This window comes from Camelus bactrianus, chromosome 7 (assembly GCF_048773025.1).
Source record: "Camelus bactrianus isolate YW-2024 breed Bactrian camel chromosome 7, ASM4877302v1, whole genome shotgun sequence".
NCBI classification, from domain to species: Eukaryota; Metazoa; Chordata; class Mammalia; order Artiodactyla; family Camelidae; genus Camelus; species Camelus bactrianus.
This window is the reverse complement of record NC_133545.1, coordinates 75,434,630-75,455,734: the sequence shown is the minus strand read 5'-3', so window position 1 is coordinate 75,455,734 and position 21,105 is coordinate 75,434,630. Positions and strand designations below refer to the sequence as shown.

Below are 21,105 nucleotides of genomic sequence, written 5' to 3'. Positions count from 1 at the left end.
GACTAGTTTGTTCTCTATATTTGTGAGTCTAGATGTATTTCTTATCTAAAGGGAGCTTCAGTTTAATAGAAGAGTTATGATGTTCTCATTTAGGACTACATGCAGAATGTGATAAGTGATAGCCGTGAGATGAAAAGTGCTGACTCAGGCACATCTTGTACAGCTTTATGAGGTGATAACATTTGAGGTAGACCTAAAGGAATTGTTAGGGTGTTTTTAAGAAGAAACTGGAGAAGAGAAGTTTCAGATGGAGGGAATTAGGCAAAGACATACAGATGGGAATGGAGGCCAGGGAATGCCAAGTAGTTTAGTCTTAGTGGGTTATGAAATATGAAGGAAGAAAAGGAAGACTAGAACGGTAGGTGGGGTTAGATTGTGGAGTGTCTTGAAAACCATAGTAATGTTTTTTTATTTCATTTCCTAGGCAGTGAGAGGAGGTAGTGAAGACTTTAGAGCAACAAATATGCTTTAGGAAGATTACTATGAAGGCATGTTGAATGGGTGGATTGGAGGGGGGTGAAACATAGGTCAGATGGTTTGAGGCTCTTGTAACTGTTTACATTAGAGTGGACTCAAGTTGGGACAGAAGGTGCAGAAAGGTATAAATAGAAGAGACAGCTAAGGTCAAACTTTTCATCTGTGTATGGAGTAGGTCTGAGAAAGATGAGTCATTTGATTTTAGACTGGCTAAGTTTGAGTTGTTATATGAATGTTAAAATAACTAGTAGACAACTGAAGATAAGTAATATGTTTTACATTGGTGCATTTTTATAATACTATATCCTTTTTAAAAAACTATTATCTCTGGAACTAAAATTTAATCTTAATATAAAACCTTCTTATAACAGCTAAGTTATAAACTCACTGAAGGGACCAAATCTTATGCATTCTTGCATTTCCTTAAATGTATAAACCAGTTCCTTCTGCATTTTAATTGCACTCATTTATTTATTGAAATATTTAATGAACACTTCCTAAATGCCACATACTGTTCTAGATACTGGAGATAGAACAGGGACAAAATCCTGCCCACTTGCATCTTATAGTCTAATTAAGGAAGATAGATAATAAGCAGGTTACTATGTAATATATCAGATGTGGTACTTTAGAGTGGAAAAATGTGCAGGTGTTTAGCATAGAACATTATTTAGAGTAAATCCATAGAATGTTCACCTATCTAATATATGTATGTATTGGTAAGCTTCAGTACTTAGGAAATAATGCAGAAAGATGGCTGAGAATGTTTTCTAGTCAATTAACTAGCTTACAAATCAAGAGTCTATTAAGATACCTTCGTGTAAATTATTTTTAAATATTTCTGTCTCAATTAAAATTTTTACTTATTTGAATATTGCTTATTTGATAGTCGCTTTTGAGGAAGGATCATTTATTAGAATACCATAAAATCATTAATTGCAGTGGGTTAACTATATCAAATCAGAAGAATGAACTATTAACTGACTGCTTCAGCATTGTGTTTTGCATTAAAATGGCCATAAAAATGGACCAATTTATTTGAATTAATCTGTGTCCTGGATTAGAGAGTTTTTAAATGGAGATTGATGGGGAAATTGCATATTGAGAATGCAAAGTGGAGAAACTAATTTCTATCTTTTTAGCAGTAAATAATTTTAGGTTTATTTTGTCTAAATGAATTAGGAATGAAGTATCTTAAGTTGATTACTCTCATACATTGTTTCAAGCTGTCTATTGATTAATAAAACAGATACAAAACACTTTGGACTATTCAAGGAAATAATATTTCCTTCATTTTAATTGTATTCCCATTTTAAATGATTATAATTTGCAGTAAGATTTATTAATAAAGTGTAAATATTTTTTAAAAACCTTCCTTGGAAAAGAGGTCATTTTAGTTCTGGGAAGAAAATGCACAAGATGAACCTAGAACATCTTGCTGTAATAGAAATGACCCAACGCTTCTTGGGTCGTTTAAAAAAGACACAAAAGCTCATGATCAAAAGAATTGCTATTGTTAAGTTGTCCACACTACCCACAGCCATCTATAGATACGGTGCAATCTCTATCAAATGGCAGTTTTCACAGAAATAGAAAAAACTATCCTAAAATGTGTATGGAATCACAAAAGACCTTCAATAGTAAAAGAGATTAAAATTTTAGTCTGTTTTAAGCCATCAAGTTTGTAGTAATATGTTATAGCAACCACAGATAACTAATACAGGCATAAACTCATTATTATGAAAACTGGTATGTAAAAGGAGAGAGTCAAACTCTGATTCCGTATGAACTTTATTTCTAGATAGCTAAATAATGGATAAGGGAACGTTCTTTTTAGAAAAAATATCCTCTAATAAATGCAGAAAGGATCATAGAAGATTATAGTTTTGCAGTCTCCAGTGAAATAATGGATATCGGCCATGATCATCAATTGATGCTGAAATCATTTGGTGAAAGGCTGCTCGAGAACTTTTCAATGGATGGGTCAGACTGATGATGCCTGAACTTGTAAATCAGTCTTAACATGACAGAAAAGAGAGACAATCAGGCATTGCACCTGCTGATGTAATTCAGTAAGAAATATACAGCACTGTTTGTGAAATATTCTTGCCCCGAATTTGAACCTAAATCTGATGAAACATCTAGATTTATAGACTCTTATAGGAAGTACAGGGGATATAGGAACATGTTAAATGACACTACAGAGTTGCAGTCAGCCAGTCCAGCATGTGGAATATTCTACATCACAGATGATTTGTTTGTTTGCTACATAACAAATAAATAACAAGAGAAAATAGAAGGTTCTGGGGAACTCATAATTTAAAACAGACTTAGAAGATAAATAAACCAAATATAAGGTACACATGGACCCTTCTGGATCCTGAATCAAATAAGCCAACTCTAGGAAGACAAGTAGAGAAATTTGAATATTGGTTATTAAATGATATTAAGTCATATTGTTAAATTTTTTAGACATGATAATAATACTCTAGTTATGTTTTAAAAAAGTCTCCTCTCATCTCTTAGGGCCACATAATGACATATTTATGAATGGAATAATATGTCTGGGGTTTGTTTTGAAGTAATCCAGCAAGACGGTAGAAGGGAGAGTTGAGGGGTGACGGTGGATAGAAGAAACAAGATTGACCGTATGTTGGTATTTGTTAGGGTTGGGTGAAGTATATATGGGAATTCATGGTACTAATTTCCCTACTTTTGTGTATATTTTAAAATTTCCATAGCAAAAAGTAAAAATGAAAGTTAGATTAAATATTTTAGATAGTGCTTTTAAGACCTTTATATTTTTTTGATGGACTGATGGATGACCTTTTGAAGCAGATTTTTTTTTAACATTTTTTTGTTATGAAATTTTAAACTTATAAGGGGGAAGGTATAGCTCAGTGGTAGAGTGCGTGCAAGTTCCTGGATTCAATCTCCAGTACCTCCATTTAAAAAAATAAAATAAAATAAACAAACCTGATTACCTCCTCCCAACAAATAAATAAATAAATAGGAAAAAATTTAAATATATAGAGAATAGCGTAATGTATCCCAATGAACCCATCACTTCAATAATTATTAATTAGTATTAACTATTTAGTAATTACTAATGTGTGGCCATATTTGTTACTTAAACCCTATTCATTGTTTCCTGCATCCTATCATGTCATCCATAAGCATATATATATAACATATATCTCTGTATACTATATATTTCTACTATATATGTATTATATGTCTTCTGTAAATGTGTATATACATATTTGTATATAGTATAGATACACTGTATAGCTCAAAGATAAGTACCTTTAAAAAAAAATCCCAATAGCATTATCATCATACTGAACAAAAATTTAATCTTTCTTGACATGATCAGTTTTCTAGGTAAACTGGGTTCAGCATGCAGTTACAAAGTTCAAACAAGAAAAGTTCTGTGTGATGAAATCCAGAATTTTCTTTTCTCTCTCTCTCAGGTCAGAAAGCTCTGTAATTATTGGTTCATTGGTAGACATTTATCTTTTATCAAATGAAATTAAAAAATACACGGTTGTATTTCTTGTATACCTAAGAAAATGTATAGAGCAAATCTTAGAGCATCTAATTCATTACCTTTTTGATAGTGTATCTTTAAAACAAGTATTTTTTAGTGTAACTGTGACTCATTGTCTATTTAGAAATTGGGTTAAAACATGTTGTTATTAATTTTTTTAACTTATTTGACCTATTTGAAATGTCTTCTACAACTGTAAATAACATTTAGAAATTAATTCATAAATTATAATTTCTTATCATGGGAAATTAGTCTTGAATTGTGCATATATTATGTAAATGTTTTGTAAAAAGCTTTTTAAATTGATTTTGCATTTTTTTTTAATAAGGTTCTCGATAAAGCAGAGTATCTAAGAGATATGGAAGCTAATCTTTTACCTGGGTTTCTTAGGTTACAAGAATTGGTAAGTAATATATGAGTCTTTTTCCCCTATGGCCTAATCATTAAATTGTGTTGTTCAGTTTTTTCATTTTGCCAGTATGATAGGTGAGAAATAATTTTTTAATATATGTTTAATATGCATTTCTATATTATGAGTGAAGTTAAGGATTTTTTCAAAGTTAAAGCAATTTGTACCTTGATAACACTTATTCAGTTATTTTAGCTTTTATTTTTGATTGTGAAGTTATTAACACAGCTTTCTGTTAAAGAGAGCTTAAGTGTTTCCTAGAGTAAATGGTGGCTGGGGGCCTAGACTTTAAACTCTCTGCAAGGATTTTAAAATTTTCTTTTCAGTAATCTAAAAAAAGAATGATATGTCTATTCTGGATTATCTGGAATTCTGTCTCATGGCTACTCAGTTTTCAGAACCAGCTTTGGTTTTAGTTTATAATTATCTTTGCACCAAATAGTATTAATTCTACTCTAATGTTAGCCTAATGAGAAAAGAACAGGGATGGACTTACTATGTATATGTGTCAGGTGAAAACTAAATAATAATATGATGGCAACAACAGGTAGTAGTTTGACAGAAATAAACTCAAAATGGCTTAAAGACTTATATTTAAGACAAGACACTGCAAACTTCCTAGAAGAAAACATAGGCAAAATATTTTCTGACATAAATCTTAGCAGTTCTCTCCTAGGGCAGTCTTCCAAGGCAATAGAAATAAAAGCAAAAATAAATGAGGCCTAATTAAACTTATAAGCTTTTGCACAGCAAAGGAAGCCATAAGCAAAACAAAACAACAGCCTATGGAATGGGAGAGGATACTTGCAAATGATGTGACTGATAGAGGCTTAATTTCCAGAATGTATAAACAGCTCTTACAACTTAATAACAAAAAAACAAATAACCCAATCCAAAAATGGGCAGAGGACCTAAACAAACAATTCTCCAGTGAAGACATATAAATGACCAATAGGCACAAGAAAAAATTCTCAGTGTTGCTAATTATCAGAGGAATGCAAATCAAAACTACAATGAGGTATCACCTCACACTGCTCAGAATGGCCATCATTCAAAAGTCCACAAATGATAGATACTGGTAAGGATGTGGAGAAAAGGAAACCCTCTTACACGGTTGGTGGGAATGCAGTTTGATGCAGCCATTGTGGAAAACAGTTTGGAGATTCCTCAAAAAACTAAAAATAGACTTATGATCCAGCAGTCCCATTCCTGGGCATATATCTAGAGGGAACTCTAATTCAAAAAGACACATGCACCCCAGTGTTCAGAGCAGCACTATATACAATAGCCAAGACATGGAAACAATCTAAATGTCTATTGACAGATGACTGGACAAAGAAGCTGTGATATATTTAAACAGTGGAATACTACTCAGCAATAAAAAAGAATAAAATAATGCCACTTGCAGCAACATGGATGCATCTGGAGATCATCATTCTAAGTGAAATAAGCCAGAAAGAGAAAGAAAAATACCATATGATATCACTCATATGTGGAATCTTAAAAAAAAAAAAAAGACTAATGAACCTATCTACAAAACAGAAACAGACTCAGACATAGTAAACAAGGTTATGGTTACTGGGGGAAAGGGGTGGGAAGGGATAAATTGGGAGTTTGAGATCTGCAAATATTAACTACTATATATAAAACCAATAAAAAATAAATTTCTTCTGTATAGTACAGGAAACTATATTCAGTATCTCATAGTCACCTATAATGAAAAAGAATCTGAAAATAAATATATGTATATGTGTGACTAAAACACTATGCTCTATACCAGAAATTGACACATTATAACTGACTATGCTTCAATTAAAAAAAAAAAAAAAAAGGAAAAATTAACGGCCATGGCTGTTTCCTCTTAGTATCATATTCATGAAGTGAGCAAAGATTGTTTAGGCAAAATAGTAATGTTCATCATATTCAGTTATTGTTAATTTAAGTTTTATTGGTTTTACAGTTTTGTATTTAACTTATAACTTGAAATATTTGGTTTTATAATCTTATGAGTGCTTTGAGCATAAGTAGTTTATACCTACTTAGTTTTATGTATTATTTAAGTATTAAGGAACATTATAATGAAAATTGGGTAAATATCTGGGGAGACAGTGCCTAGAGCATTTCCACCTTTGAAAAGTTAGATATATTACTTAAATTCAAGAAGCCACTTAGAAATTCTCAACTGAATGCCACTGAAATCATTGTGTGCCTATTGCTGACTCCTAAAGTCGACTTTTACTAATAGTCTTGGGGGGAAGATGTGGAGAGAACAGGAGGAGAATAAATTTACCTCTTGGTGAGTTATCTTGGAAGTTTCCTTACTTGGTGTAGCCTTTCCCAGTTTGATTAACTCTTGGCATTTTACCTACTGAGACCAACGACCCATCCTCTTTGAGGAGAGGTCTCTTCCTCCCTTTCTATTTTGTTTTGTTGTGTTATGTTGTATTTGTATTTTTCATGTCTTCATTCACTATTTCCCATTGCTTTGCTGTGTTCCTTGTCTGATGGCCAGAATGCATTCTTGCTGTCCACTTCCCCTTCCTGTATAGCTTACCGCATTTTTTCCCCTATGCTGAGCGATGGTGATCATGCATCCCATCACAGTACTTACGTCTTTCACTTTTTGTTTTTAATTATGGAAACTATTTGAAGAAAATGAAAAGATTCATAGGAAGCTTAACTCCATCAGAAAAGAAAATTATTGTTTTGATGTTTCTGAAAGCATGCTTGATTTTTAAAGATGTTATTTTCACTTAAGAGAAATACAGCAAAAGCATTTCCTACTTTGTATACTAAATACTTACTGAAATAAATGAAGTTTTAATTATCTGTTACTGTACATTGAAAGTACTTTTAGATGAACAGATAAGAACATTACCAATTTAAAATTGTTTCAGATTGATGAATATCCTCTATTTTTTTAACCTCTCATTTTCTAAACTGCCTTTATAAAATGCTTTTAGATAATAGTATTTTAAAGCTAAAACAACTCAGTGCTTTGTAATCAAGATTGTATTTAGCAGCTTATACAGCTTAATATCAAAAACCAAATAACCCAATCAAAAAATGAGCAGAAGACCTAAATAGACATTTCTCCAAAGAAGACATCCAGATGTCCAACAGGCACATGAAAAGATACTTAATATCACTAATTATTAGAGAAATGCAAATCAAAACTGAAATGAGGTATCACCTCACACTAGTCAGAATGGCCATCATTCAGAAGTCCACAAACGATAAATACTGGGAAGGGTATGGAGAAAAGGGTATAAGAAAAAACTCTTATACAGTTGGTAGGAATGTAAATTGGTGCAGCCACTATGGAGGGCAGTATGGAAGTTCCTTAAAAAAGTAAAACTAGACTTGCTATATGATCCAGCAGTCCCACTCCTGGGCATACATCTGGAGAAAACTATAATTTGAAGACACATGCACCACAATGTTCATAGCAGCGCTATTTACAACAGCCAAGACATGGAAACAACCTAAATGTCCATCAAGAGATAACTGGATAAAGAAGATGCGGTGTATTTATACAATGGAATATTACTCAGTCGTAAAAAGGAATGAAATACTGTCATTTGCAGCAACATGGATGGACCTAGAGATTATCACATTTAGTGAAGTATGGACAAAGACAGAAGCTCCAGTAGTGCAGTCATTAGCTTGCAGTACTTATATAGACAAAGACAGATATCATGTGATATCACTTGATAAAAAAAAAAAAGATACAAATTCTATGTACAAACCAAAACCAGACTCATGGACATAGAAAACAAACTATGGTTACCAAGGGGGAAAGGGCAGGGAAGGATAAATTAGGGGCTGGGAATTAACAGACACACATTACTATATATAAAATATATAAACATCTAAGACCTACTGTGTAGCACAGGGAACTGTGTTCAATTTCTGGTAATAACATATAATGGAAAAGAATTTGAGAAGAAAAAAATATATATGTGTATATGTATAACTGAATCACTTTACTATACAACTGAAACTAACACTAACTCAATTATACTTCAATAAAAATTTTTTTAATTAAATAAAAACATGATTAAACAGATTATGTTTAGAGCATACTTTTTTATTCCTATAGAAGTAAATTCAAAGATTCTTAAAAATTGATAAGACAGAGCATTTGAAATTAAAAACTTTTCTTCTCTTTCATAAAGATGCTATATTTTCTGTGGAATTTATTGAACTCAGCTATCTTTGTTATCTGGAGGTATATTTTTCTAAATAATGAAATTGGAATATAATATTACATGTAAGTTAGAAATCAATAAATAGTAAATCACCATCAAAGTATAGTGTAATTTATGAAATTGGGTCCTAAGAATAGTTATAGAATAAAACAGCTATCATGTCTGCTTTGTCAACTTGGGAGATGTCAAAAAGAACATGGGAAAGATAAAAATTTGTGTTGAGACTGCAGAAGTGTCTACAGATAAATTCTAACTAGCATGAATAGAATGTTTGTGGCCACTCTGTAGAAGGATAACATACACATTGAGCTTGTTCTCTTAATGTTATATTTGGGATACTAATTATAATTTCTAAATATATTTTAAAACATGTCTGTTTACTTAGTATTGGTGTTTTAGATACTTGTACTTGTTTGTGTTTTTAATATATATTCAGTATCTTCAACTTGTTTTCTTTCTTCTGGGTGCTGTAGCCATTTTAATAATGAGAGACGTCAGTTTTTGCCTTTTTTTGATTTATTGATTGAAAGCTATGATTTCTTTGAGAATTTCCATAAAAAGGTCTTGTCTTAATCATTCAAGCAGATACGTTTCTTAACTTCTATAAAATACGTCCTAACATGACTGCCGTAGCAGTCATGGGTATCTGAATTTTCGATTAACCTAAGTTTTATGGAAATTCTAAGTAACTAAGTATGAAAATTTGCATACAACGATGAGCTTCTTGATTATGTTTTCTAAATATGGCTTATTAACATGCAAATAATTTGTTATATGCACAATATATAATTTGGAACTTTGCAGGCTTTATTTTGAAAGAAAAATTCAAATGGAATTACTGTTCTGATTAAGATTTTTTAATGCAAAGTTACTTTTATTTCTCTCTTTTTTTTTTTTTTTTTTTTTTTTGCAGACTGACAGAAATGTGACTGTTCTCCTTCTCAGTGAAATTGTTTGGGAAAAGTTTCGTCCAAATACTGGATGCTTTGAGCCATTTGTCTTGTATTTCCCTGATTATAGCATAGGTAAATTTGGAAACATTGTTTTGACAAATGACATTCTATAATAGTTTTTTGTTGTTTGAAAGATTAAGCTAACATGTTCAAATGGGAATATTTTGATGGCTTAATCTGTTAAGATTTGCTGCCAATCTCAAAGTGTTGCTTATGTTTCTTCATTTATAGATACGTAGGTTTTATTTTGGAACTGTGAGGTTATTCTTGTGTAATTACTAAAATATTTTGAATGAGCAGTTTCCACATATTTGTGCAAAAGGTGTATTTTCACCTTTTTTTTTAGTACAGTAAGATGTATGTTTTGTGATTATAACATCCATACAAATAAAAATTAGCCTTGACTGGCAAAGCACAGTAAAATTATATTGAAATCTTTATATACCATGCACTTGAGTTAAGTGCTATGTGGAATGTATCTTCTGATTTTGTAAATATAATTTTTTATTACTGTAACTTTTATAGTAGCAACTGCTAGTCCTTATGTTTCTTGTTTTTTTTTAATTTGTGTTTAATCTTAAATTTCATAGATCCTAATGATTTTTGTCTTTGAAAGAACATAATAGCTTTCTGTGTTTAGTAGTTTTGTAGATTAATCCTTTGTTGTCACTATGCAAATACAATACTTCTGATTCAAAGATTATAACTGTGAAGCATAAGGTGGTTAGAGGCTATAAAAAAAATAGCATTCTTTGACCTTGGCATCATTAACACTATCCCTCTGAACTAATCATCTGTAAACATTCATTATTAAGCTCAACACATTTTTGCCTGTTTTCACGAGAACAACAATCAAGTAACACCTCCTGTCTTAGCTAATTAATTGAGATAGAAGAAAGGAACCCAGAATAGATGAAGACAGCCCTTATTTTCAATAGCTTCTCATCCATGAAAATCACAAGAAAAGGTTAGGAAGAAAATGAATAAATCAGAGGATTTCATTAAAAAATTTCTTTGTAACTATGTCATCACTGTTAGATGTTAAAGTTTTTCATGACCCATTTTAGGCATAGTACTGAAAAAGTATTTAGAATTTAAGAATATTATTAAAAATGCTGGTTTTTTAATGAAGTTGAAATTAAAGAATGCTATAATGAATTAAGATTTGATTAATTTTTTAAAAAATAGGAATACAAAGTAGCACAGATGGAGAGAATTTGAGGACATAATTAAATGATTGAAGTGATCTTGACAATTTTAGAGAGTGTAGGCTAATAGATTTTTGAGGCATATATAATATAGAGCCTAATTTAATCTGTTATTAAATTTTAGGACCTTTAACATACCAATTTTTAAACATAACTCAGAAACACAAAAAGCCTTTCAAAAAGGAAGCATTAATTGATATCCAAATTATTGTCTGAGTAAGTAAGCTTGGAACCAGAGCAAAAGGATAATCTTAGTGGCTATCCAGTCATAACTTGATGTGTGTGTGTCGTCTTTAGGAATATGCTATCTGATGTTCAAGACACCCTCTCCTCTCAGCAGCAATCTCTAGGGGCCCAATCTGTATTTCTTGTTTTCTGGGGCCTCTCCCATGCAGACTACTCATCTTTTGGTAATACATTTTTTCCTTCAGGTGGATTATAGTGCAGTTGATCAGGTTTTTGGTTTAGTTACTGTGTCAGTCAAAATGTTATGCTTTAATAAAAAATCTGAAAATCTCAGTGATTTATAATTTCCCACCTCACAACCTTTGTGCTATTCTTGTCCTACATTTATATATATATATTTACTATAAACTTATAATACATTATTATTTGGGCTTTATAGACATAGAAAGGCAAAATAGAAAGTTTCTTATTTATCCTGCTGGAGATTGCTTGAGCTTTTTGTATATATGAGTGCTAATATCATCAACTTTGAAAAAATTTTAGCCATTTATTTCTTCAAATATTTTATCTGTCGTCTCCCCTTTCCCCCTGCCCTACACATGTCTTTTTCTGGGACTGCATTACGTGTATGTTTGACTCCTTGGTATTGTCTGCTGAATCTCGTGTATTTATTTAAATTTTACATTTTATTTTCCTCTGTGTTTTATTTGGGATAGTCTTTGTGTCTTCAGGTTCACTGAACTTTTTTTCTACAAGTGTCTATTTTGCATTTAATCTAGTCCAGTGGAAGTTTTCATTACAGATCTCATTATGCTTTTATTTTCCTTTATATCCTTGAGCAAATGAGCATGTTTTTAATAGTTGTTTTAATGTCCTTGTCTACTAATTCCATTACCTCTTTTATCTTGGGCTTGTTTCTGTTAAGTAATTTTTCCCTGGTGTGTGTACCCATTATGCTCTCTCATGTGTTAGTAATTTTGTTGACTGATAGATGTTGTAGACTTGTTTCTGGTAAACATTTAAATCACTTGAAGTTATATTTGATGCTTTGAAGGTTATGTTTAATCTCTTTTGGAGAGAGGATCTAGAGAAGCCTTTATTCCAGGGCTAATTTTGGCTCCACTTCTAAAACATAGTCCTTCTGGTTTCTCTGCTGAATGCCTCATGGATTTAGCATAGTTCCTCCATTCTTACTGGTGGCAACATGAACAGTTTATAGCCCTATCTGAACTCTGGAAATTGTTTGACTTATGGCACTCCAGTAATTTTTTTCCCCAGAAGTTGTTCTTGCTTGTCTTTATGAGGTTTTACTCTGTGCATATACATATGGTTATTCAGCCCAGAATCAAGGGCAACCCCTATGTACATTTCTGGAGCTCTTTCTCTGCATAACTTCCTTCTTAAGTATTCTACCCTGCAATTTCTAGCTGCCTTAGCTCTCTACTCTAATCTTTGTCTCCTCAACTCACTGAGATTCATGGGCTCCTTAAGGAAAAAAATTACCTCTAGTTTGAAAGCCTGGCTGATAGTAAGACTCTTTGACTGTTCCCCTTTTCTCAAGTCTCACAGTCATTTATTGTCTTTTGTTTCATGTCTGAAAATAGATGTTCTGTATGATTTGTTTAGTTTTTAGTTGTTTGCTATAGGAGAGTATTTCTGGACCCCCTTACTCCCTCATGACTAGAAGCAGAAGTCCCTTTCCAAGTTAGAAACTGTTGTTCTTGGTGTGTTAGACCATACTTTGATAGTGAAATTTTAAGACAAGAGACTGATCAAATACTTTCTTCTTCTCTTTAGTTACTACCTGTTAGTATGCTATTTTCAGCTTTCTGTTAGAGATGGGATTTTTCCTAAGATTGAGTAGTCCTAAACTATTACAGCTGGCATGACTTCGTTAATGTAGAGTTGTACTCTGAGATTTTGTCTGTAGTCTCTATCCAAGCAACTGGTCTGCTTTTACAGCAACAAGATGAGAATTCTAATTCTTACAAGACTTTAACCAGAGCTGAAATGGGCCAGTGGTCACACTTAATCAGCTTTCATATGAGGCATATTCATATTCTAAGGAATATCTAGATAGAGATGTTCAGAAGGCGCTTAGGAATGTAGTCTGAGCTGGAGACTTAACTGAATTCCATATTTCCTCATCTATGCATTTAGAGACCACCTTTTTTGTCTATGTATGTTCATCTGTCTAGCCATTCATCCCTTCCCTCTTTCCCTTCCTCTCCTCTCTTCCATCTGTCCAGTTATTTGGCAGCCATTATATATACATAACTTTATCTCCAAGTTTTAAGGCATTAGCTTTTAGTGTATCAAATACTTGTGTTTTAAAAAGCTTAGTAACATTAAATTTAAACTTGCTATTAGAATGTAAAAATACAAAGTTTTGGACTTTGTGTACTTTTTCCAGTGGTTGTGTTATAAAGATGTAGATGCAGTAACAATCTCTATCTGAAATTCCTTTTGGATGATATTTCTAGGCATGAGATAAGGCTTTGAAATGTACTCTTGGGCTATTGTTTGTTTTGGCCAACTGCCCTGTTTAAAAGGTCCCCTTAATATAGCTATTTCTAAATTCCTGTTTATTAATATCCATTGATAGGCCATATATATTGTTTAATCTTGCACCTATGTCTAACTGATTGTGAGGAAGAAGTGAGTAGTTAAAATCAAGGATTGATGGTAAATGGCAAAGTGTCCATGGTAAAAATGCTCACTTAATGGAATCTTTAGACAAAAGGAAATTGAAATGATCAGAATATCCTGTAAGAGTTTTCACTTGTAAGTACTGTGAAAGTCTTGAACCCTGTAGAACCAGGCTTAAAGTACTAGTCATATTCAGAGTACTCTTAACTGACATGTCTGAAGAGACCATTACACCCAGAAGTCAGAGGGAATTGCAATATGTAATTAGTGAGTGACTGATTCAGGTACAATAACTGGGAACTTTTGAATAATAGGTGATTGTTTCTCTTTAATTTTAACTGTGCTTCTACAATATGATTTTTCTAGCAGGATAAAATACAGGCTTAGGACTTTAAACGTGTGATAGTGTATAAAGAATTTTTCATTTTACAAAAAATGAAGAGCATTTTCCAGTTTGGTGGTGGTTTATGCAATACCCCTTGTTAATTTACTGAATTGACAGAAAAACTGGAATCCATATTATTTTTCACCCTTGATGTTGATGTTGCCTATAATAAGGTTCTTGAGATTTTCTCTAGATGTCATTGCTTAATATTTGTCTTAAGTAAAATTTAGTAATTTTTTAAGAACATGAGATTCATAATTCTTTCACCTCAGTTTCGAAATGTATATTACTTTTCTACTCTAATTTTGTAACTTTTTTATTCCTTAGTAATTGCTGAACCTGTGTATTTATTGTTTTAACCTTTGTTATAAAAATGCTAGATGGTCTAAATTGGGTGCTCAGTCAATCATTTCTGTTCACTTCTGTCCTGTGAACAGGGAACCTTCAAAAGATCCTGTCCCATGATTATCCTCCAGAGTATTCAGCTGATTTCTATGCTGCCTACATTAATATTCTTCTCGGAGTTTTCTATACCGTCTGTCGAGATTTGAAAGAGCTCCGACATCTGGTGAGTGGGCATTTTGCTTTAAAAACAAATGTACGTCTTTTAATATTTTTCCATGTAGAAATGATGTGAAATAGGTTAGAAGTTGAAAATGTATTTGGATATAGCCTTTTGAGGCCAGTATACCATAAAAAGGTAGAAGTCTGTGGGTTAGTACAAACTTTGACCTGTTAAGAAAACTTTCATTCATCTTTAGTTATGTCTTTCTACACTTCCTTACGAGTTTTTAAAATTTCTTCCTTTCTCTTTTTTCTAATTGTAGAAAATGTAGAACTTTATTAAAATTTAAATGAAGATTAACAAAAAGGAGTTGTGAAAACTTAATAAGCAATTTTATATCTCTAATTTTTTGTAACAAATTTTTTTCAGTTTTATGTATATAGTGATAGTGGTCTGGAATCTAGGTGAATTTGAGTATGATCAGAGGCTTTATACTAGTCTTTTATTAGCCACTGACCTTAAGTTAGTAATCTTCATAATAAAGGATTGCTTTTAATATTTATGAGATTATTCTAAAAACTTTTTTTAAAACAATATCTGTTTATACTTCATAGGCAGTTTGGAAAATGATCATATTTTACTTTAATTGTAAAGTACATACATACTTTAATTATCATATTTAATTTTGACCTGTCTACTTTAATTGTGAGGATCTAAAAGGAAGGAGGCAAGAATATCTGGTTTCCTTTTTAAAAACATTTTATTAATACTTAAGATCTCATCCCCATGTAACAGAAAATAGTAATGTATCTAAGACTAGAAAACAGTTACTTTCAAAGGAACAGAGTCTGTATTTCTTAGTACATTTTCTTTGCTCTGAAAAATTACTTAGAGGGATTCATTGTGTATTTGAGATAGAATATAGGAGAAGATGACCATTTAAAATTGTGTTCATATTTAACACATATTTGGGAGTTTAAAATTTTAAGCCTCTCCTGATTTAAGTGTAGATTTCAAGCATCTTCTGAGTAGGGAAGAAACAAAAGACAAGCTGTTCTAGTTCAAGCTCATCACTAACATCTCAGGAAGTTGAATGTCTGGGATTCTTAGGGGCTAACAGAGGAGAGGGTCAGTGCACAATCCCTAGGTGAGATGGAGTCAGGAATAAATACCCATCCACTGTCCTTCATGGGAAATAAGTTGTAGTTACCACTCTTAGCACCGATGTCCTTGAATCCTGTGGGAATCTGTGCTGACAGCCATTTCAAAGTAAGTTATTAAGTACAAGAAGGAAGAATTATTTAGGGAAACTATTTGTAGAAAAAGAAAATGTAAAATTTAAATATATTTTCTATAAAGTCCTTTGAGTTTCACTGAGGAATGATTTTATTTAGGAATGAGGTTACAGCTTTTTTTGTTACTGTTACATCATATTCATAAACTTGAAGCTTGAAATATGGTTTAAGCCTTTACTACTGCTGGTAATACTAATAAATAATAAATGATCTTTAAGGACCTTTAAGCAAAAATAGTATAGTGTTCTTATTTTTCTGCATATGTAAAACAGGATAATAAAGATATATTTTCTATATTTTCATTTTTCCTTCAAGTGAATATATATTATTAGTTTCAAAAAAGTGGCATATTTCTTGAGAGTTTAATAAATCACCTGCAAAACATTCTTTTAGAAATCTTTCCTATGTATGTGCTTTTAAATTTGCTTTAGGAATAGATATTTCTTTAAGTATTATTTTTTGGGAAGCTAACTCTGTGAGAGTAGCATAAGACAGGAGAAAGTAAAGTATTACTGTGAATATTCAGCTAGGTTTGTCTTTTCTGACAGTTCTTACGATACTCCTAAAAAGTAGTAATTATAATTTTTAAGAGGGTCAACTGAAAAGTTATTTTTATACTCATATGAATCCCAAGCAATTTATTTTCCAAAGTTTTAGTTTTGCATGATGTTTTAAGTTATCTGTCACATTAAATTTAATTGTATTTTAAATCTTTTTCCCTCCAAATATCATAATTTTCTTAGAAATTACTCAGAAAAATGAATTACTTAGCCAGAGCTTAGTAATCTTTTGGAGTTCAGTTTCAGGTTTCTGATGCCTGTTTTTGTTGTTGTTGTTTTGTTTGGCCCTGTGACTAGTGACATAGTATCTAGAAGAGGGTGCCAAATAATTGTAGTATATATGGTAGAATTAGCAGGGGACTTAATATTAAAGTACCTTAACTCTGTTTCTTACCAGCTGTGTCATGTTGAGATTATACTTAATTTTTCTGTACTTTAGTTTCCTCATTTCTATAGTGGGACCAAGAATACATACCTTAGATGATTTCTTTGGGTATAAAATGATATATATTCTGTTACGTGCTGGTAAATAATAAATATAACAGTGTTAGGTGATATTACTAACAACACTGTCATTTGGATAAATTGTCTCCTTTTAAAATGCAATTGATGTCTGGGAAGATCATTTACTTTTTGTGAATTATTTTGATTGAGTAATATAGCTGTGTTTGATATAGGATTAGAATTGCTAGGGATTAGAAGTGTTGATTGTATTTTTGAGTGTGGTGCTAGGTAGATGCCCGTGGATGTTTGAAGAGTGGGAGGAATGGGTTCTGGGCAGCAGGAGTGAGGAGAGCTTGCACAGTGAAGCTACTCACAGTACAGACTTCTCTGCCTCACACATAACTTGGCTGTTTCACATGCAGCTGAGCAGTCCAAAGTAATCTTTTTTTTTTCTTCCCCAAATCTGCCTAGCTTCAAGATATCCTGTTTTAAGAGAGGACAATTATCAGGGTGGCTCTCACCTAATCACATGAGCCTTTAAAAGTGGGGAGCTTTCTGTGGCTGATCTTTAGAAGAGGAAGCGAATCAAAGCATAATTTAACTTCTTTGTGCAATAGAGATGATAGCAGTAATGTCTACCTCATAGGATAATTTAGAGGATTAGATGAGTTAATGTGTGTAGGGAACTTGGAATAGTAAGACCTGGCAAGTAGTAAAGCCTCATTGCTTGGTAAAAATTCATATAAATTACTATTAATGCAAATGTTTTCAGTTCTGAGTTTTGTTTCTCTAATGTTTCAGAAGTAAAATGTAAATAAAAATAAAAAGGCAAAACAGTTCAGAAAGTATTTCTACTTGTCCTTCAAATATGCTTTTATATTTGTACCATAGTATGTGTATTAGTCTTCTATTGCTGCATAACAAATTACCACAAATTAGTGGCTTAAAACAGCATACGCTTGTTAGATCACAGTTCTGTGGTTCAGAAATCCAGGCACTGCAATGCTGGCTTCTCTTCTTAGGTTATTTTAGACTAAAATTAAAGCTTTGGCCGAACTATATTCTTATCTTGAGGTTCTGGGGAAAATCTCTTCCAAGCTCATTCAAGAGCTTCTGTCAAGATTGTTGACAGAATTCATTTCCTTTTGGTTGTAAGAATGTCATGTGTCACTCTCCATCTACAGACCAGCAAAGGCATGTTGAATCCTTCTCATGCACCTAACTCTGACTTCTGCAAACAGCTGGAGAACACTTTTTGCTTTTATAGGTCTCATGTGATTAGGTCAGACTCATCTGATTCTTTCTTTATTTTTAACTCTCCCGTAGTATAATCTTTGAGACTTTTAATTGCATCTCCAAAATCCCTTCATAGCAGTACCTAAATTAGTGTTTGATTGAATAACTGAGAGAAGGTGTGTGTACACCAGAGATGGGAAGTCTTGGGGGTATTTAAGAATTCTGCTTACTACAATATACATGTATCAGATTATTTTCTAACAAATAATTTCAAATAAAATAATGAAAACTTGCTGAAAATCTCACTGAGGAAGAATTGGAAGAACTTCTTGAATTGCCTATCCTATCTTACAGCTACCTGTTCAGTATTTATAATAAATTGTTTTACTTCTTAAAGTAATGCAAATTTTTCTTTGCAATATAAAAAGAAATATCTCTCTGTTTCACCTGAATCAGGCTTTGATAGCATGGCATCTTTGTTGGTTTAGAAGTAACATTCCCAGAACATCTCACAAATCCATAATCATAAATTCAAACAATGGAATCTCTGTGTGCCTGTAGGCAAATTATATTTTGCTTCTGTTTCCTTGGCTGACAAATGGGCATAATAAAAGTGCAGTTGTCAGGAATAAATGAGATAACAGGTGGCTATAAGTAACTCTTGATAATTATGCTTCTTCTGTTACATTCTGTACATGAGTATTTGCTGAACACATGGTCATCTGTCACCCTCTCTCTCCTACCACCCCCTTTCATTGATGTGATGAGTTTACAGTAACCATATACTTAAGTGCTAAGGCATAATAGAAGCTACAGGGGGGAATGTACAGTGGTAGTGAAATTTTATAATATCAAAAATCATCTAAAATTATTTCTATTTGGGCTTTGGAATTATTTTTGTGATTTTTGTTGGTAGCCTTTTTTATTTTCATTCTCTGGGTATTGGGAGGACAGTTTAAAATACCAGTGGGCTTGAATTTAGATTATGCTGTAAATAATCCCAACATAGAGAAGTGAGAATTTGCTTATATTTAAAGATTAATATAGGAGGAAAGGGCATAATATTGGAGAGTACGTTTGAATGTTAGTAGACGAAGTTGTGGAAAGCATTTTGTATTTGGACAGATATTTTATTTGCACAATTCTAATTATTAGTAAGATTTACCTAAATATAGAAAATGTATTTGGACATAAATGTACTCATTACAAATTCAGTAAGTTCTTATGGAATGACGTGGGGAAAATACTAATTTATTAAAGTAAAACTGGGAAATAGTCTCCTAAAATTATCTTTACTGACATTTTACTGCTGTTGTAAATGATGAAACTTATATTTTAATGTTTTGACCAAGAAAGAAAGCAGTATATTTTTATTTATCCAAGTTGTTCACCAGTTACTATTAATATTAAGACATTTTAGTGTTATTAACCAGTCCTTGGATCTGAAAATTGGAAACTAAGTTAGGAAAGTTGGCCTCTCTATGCTTAATATTAGCAGAATTTGGAAGATTTTTTTGCTCTTATGAGTTACTTTTTGTGATAGAATATAGGAAAATCTACTTCAGGGATTTGGTTCTTAGTTCTCTGTTATCTTCTTAATTTGGGATTGTACGGTTACACATTTATGTACATCTTTTCTGTAGTGTTTTATTATTGAATCATTTCAGTATGAAATACTTTGGCCAAATTAATATTAATAAATTACAACAGCATTTTTTAATCAATTTGCTTAAACTATCTTTCAGTAGAATCTTGATATTGATTCATGGAAAACTATTTAGTAATTATGATTAGTTAGTGCTTCTCTGACTTGAGAGTACATAGAATTCCTAGAGAGATTGTTAAAACTTAGATTCCTGGGTCTCATCCTCAGAGATTTTGATCTAGTATGTCTGGCATGGTGCCAAGAACCTGTATTTATAACAATCTCAGGTAATGCTGCCAGTCATATAATTTGAGTTGTACTGAACTAGATGATGTTTAATTTGTGAGAATATTCAGACCTTGAAAAATAATGGATTACTTCTTTGGACTCAAGGTATTTTATTGTATATTTTGTGTTCCTTTGTGACATAATTCTGACCTAAAATTACAAATTATGCTTTGTTATATTACTTCATATCTAGAGTACAATACATTAGGTGGGATTCCAATTAAGGAATATTTTGCATGTTGTTTTATTATTGTTATTGATAAGTGTGGTTTTATTATTGTAGTAATGAGTGGTAAGAACATTTTGCTTGAGCAGTTATATTGAAATAAAATTGTCTGAATTCTAATAAAAATTTTACTTGAAAAATAATTTCTAAATATGGTAGATAAGTGCTTTTTTTTTCTCATTTTTTTCTTCGTTTACAGGCAGTGCTTAATTTTCCTAAATATTGTGAACCTGTGGTTAAAGGAGAAGGTAACTACAATTTTACTTAATAATACTTATTTTGAAAAAATTTCTATAAGATCTAAATTACTGAAATTTTTTCCCCTTTGGAGTAGCAAGTGAACGTGATACTCGCAAACTCTGGAGAAATATTGAACCTCATTTGAAGAAAGCCATGCAGACTGTTTACCTCAGGGAAGTATCAAGGTAATCTTCTATTTAGTATGTGTATTATTTCTTTATCTTTATTTGGGATATTTACTAAAGTGTACATGTTTTCCTTTACCTTCTTCACATTGGGAAAAAACTCTTGTGGTTTGAATCCTTTCTTACTATTTTGGGAAGGGCAAACAATTTTTAGGCAGTATGTTACCCAAGGCGTATTTCTAATAATTGCTCATTTTTAAAAATCTGGAAAGCTACAGGAAAATCAGTTTGAGTTTTTGTTTTTTATATTTATATTAGATATTTGAATGGTATAATGAAAAATTGATTATTAAAGGAATGTATAAATCAAGTCATAAATCTACATTTGTCTATTATTAGAATTTCATAGTAGTGAAACTGCTCAGGAGACATGGTCGCACATACACAGTGTAGTGAGAACATGATTTTGATTTCTGACTCATGACGTCTTGGCAAGTCACCTAAAACCTCTAG

At 31.9% G+C, this 21,105-nt stretch overlaps 1 protein-coding gene across 3 annotated transcripts in view; it reads left to right on the top strand.

The window, feature by feature from the left end:
- Positions 1 to 21,105, top strand: part of ORC5 (origin recognition complex subunit 5) — a 69,559-nt gene that overhangs the window by 6,340 nt on the left and 42,114 nt on the right. For all 3 annotated transcript variants that reach the window (XM_074367625.1, XM_010946677.3, XM_010946678.3), the window contains exons 4-8: positions 4,356 to 4,430; positions 9,561 to 9,672; positions 14,466 to 14,596; positions 20,427 to 20,475; positions 20,562 to 20,652. In XM_074367625.1, the coding sequence (XP_074223726.1) occupies positions 4,356 to 4,430; positions 9,561 to 9,672; positions 14,466 to 14,596; positions 20,427 to 20,475; positions 20,562 to 20,652 (458 nt within the window). The remainder of the gene's footprint in view (positions 1 to 4,355; positions 4,431 to 9,560; positions 9,673 to 14,465; positions 14,597 to 20,426; positions 20,476 to 20,561; positions 20,653 to 21,105) is intronic.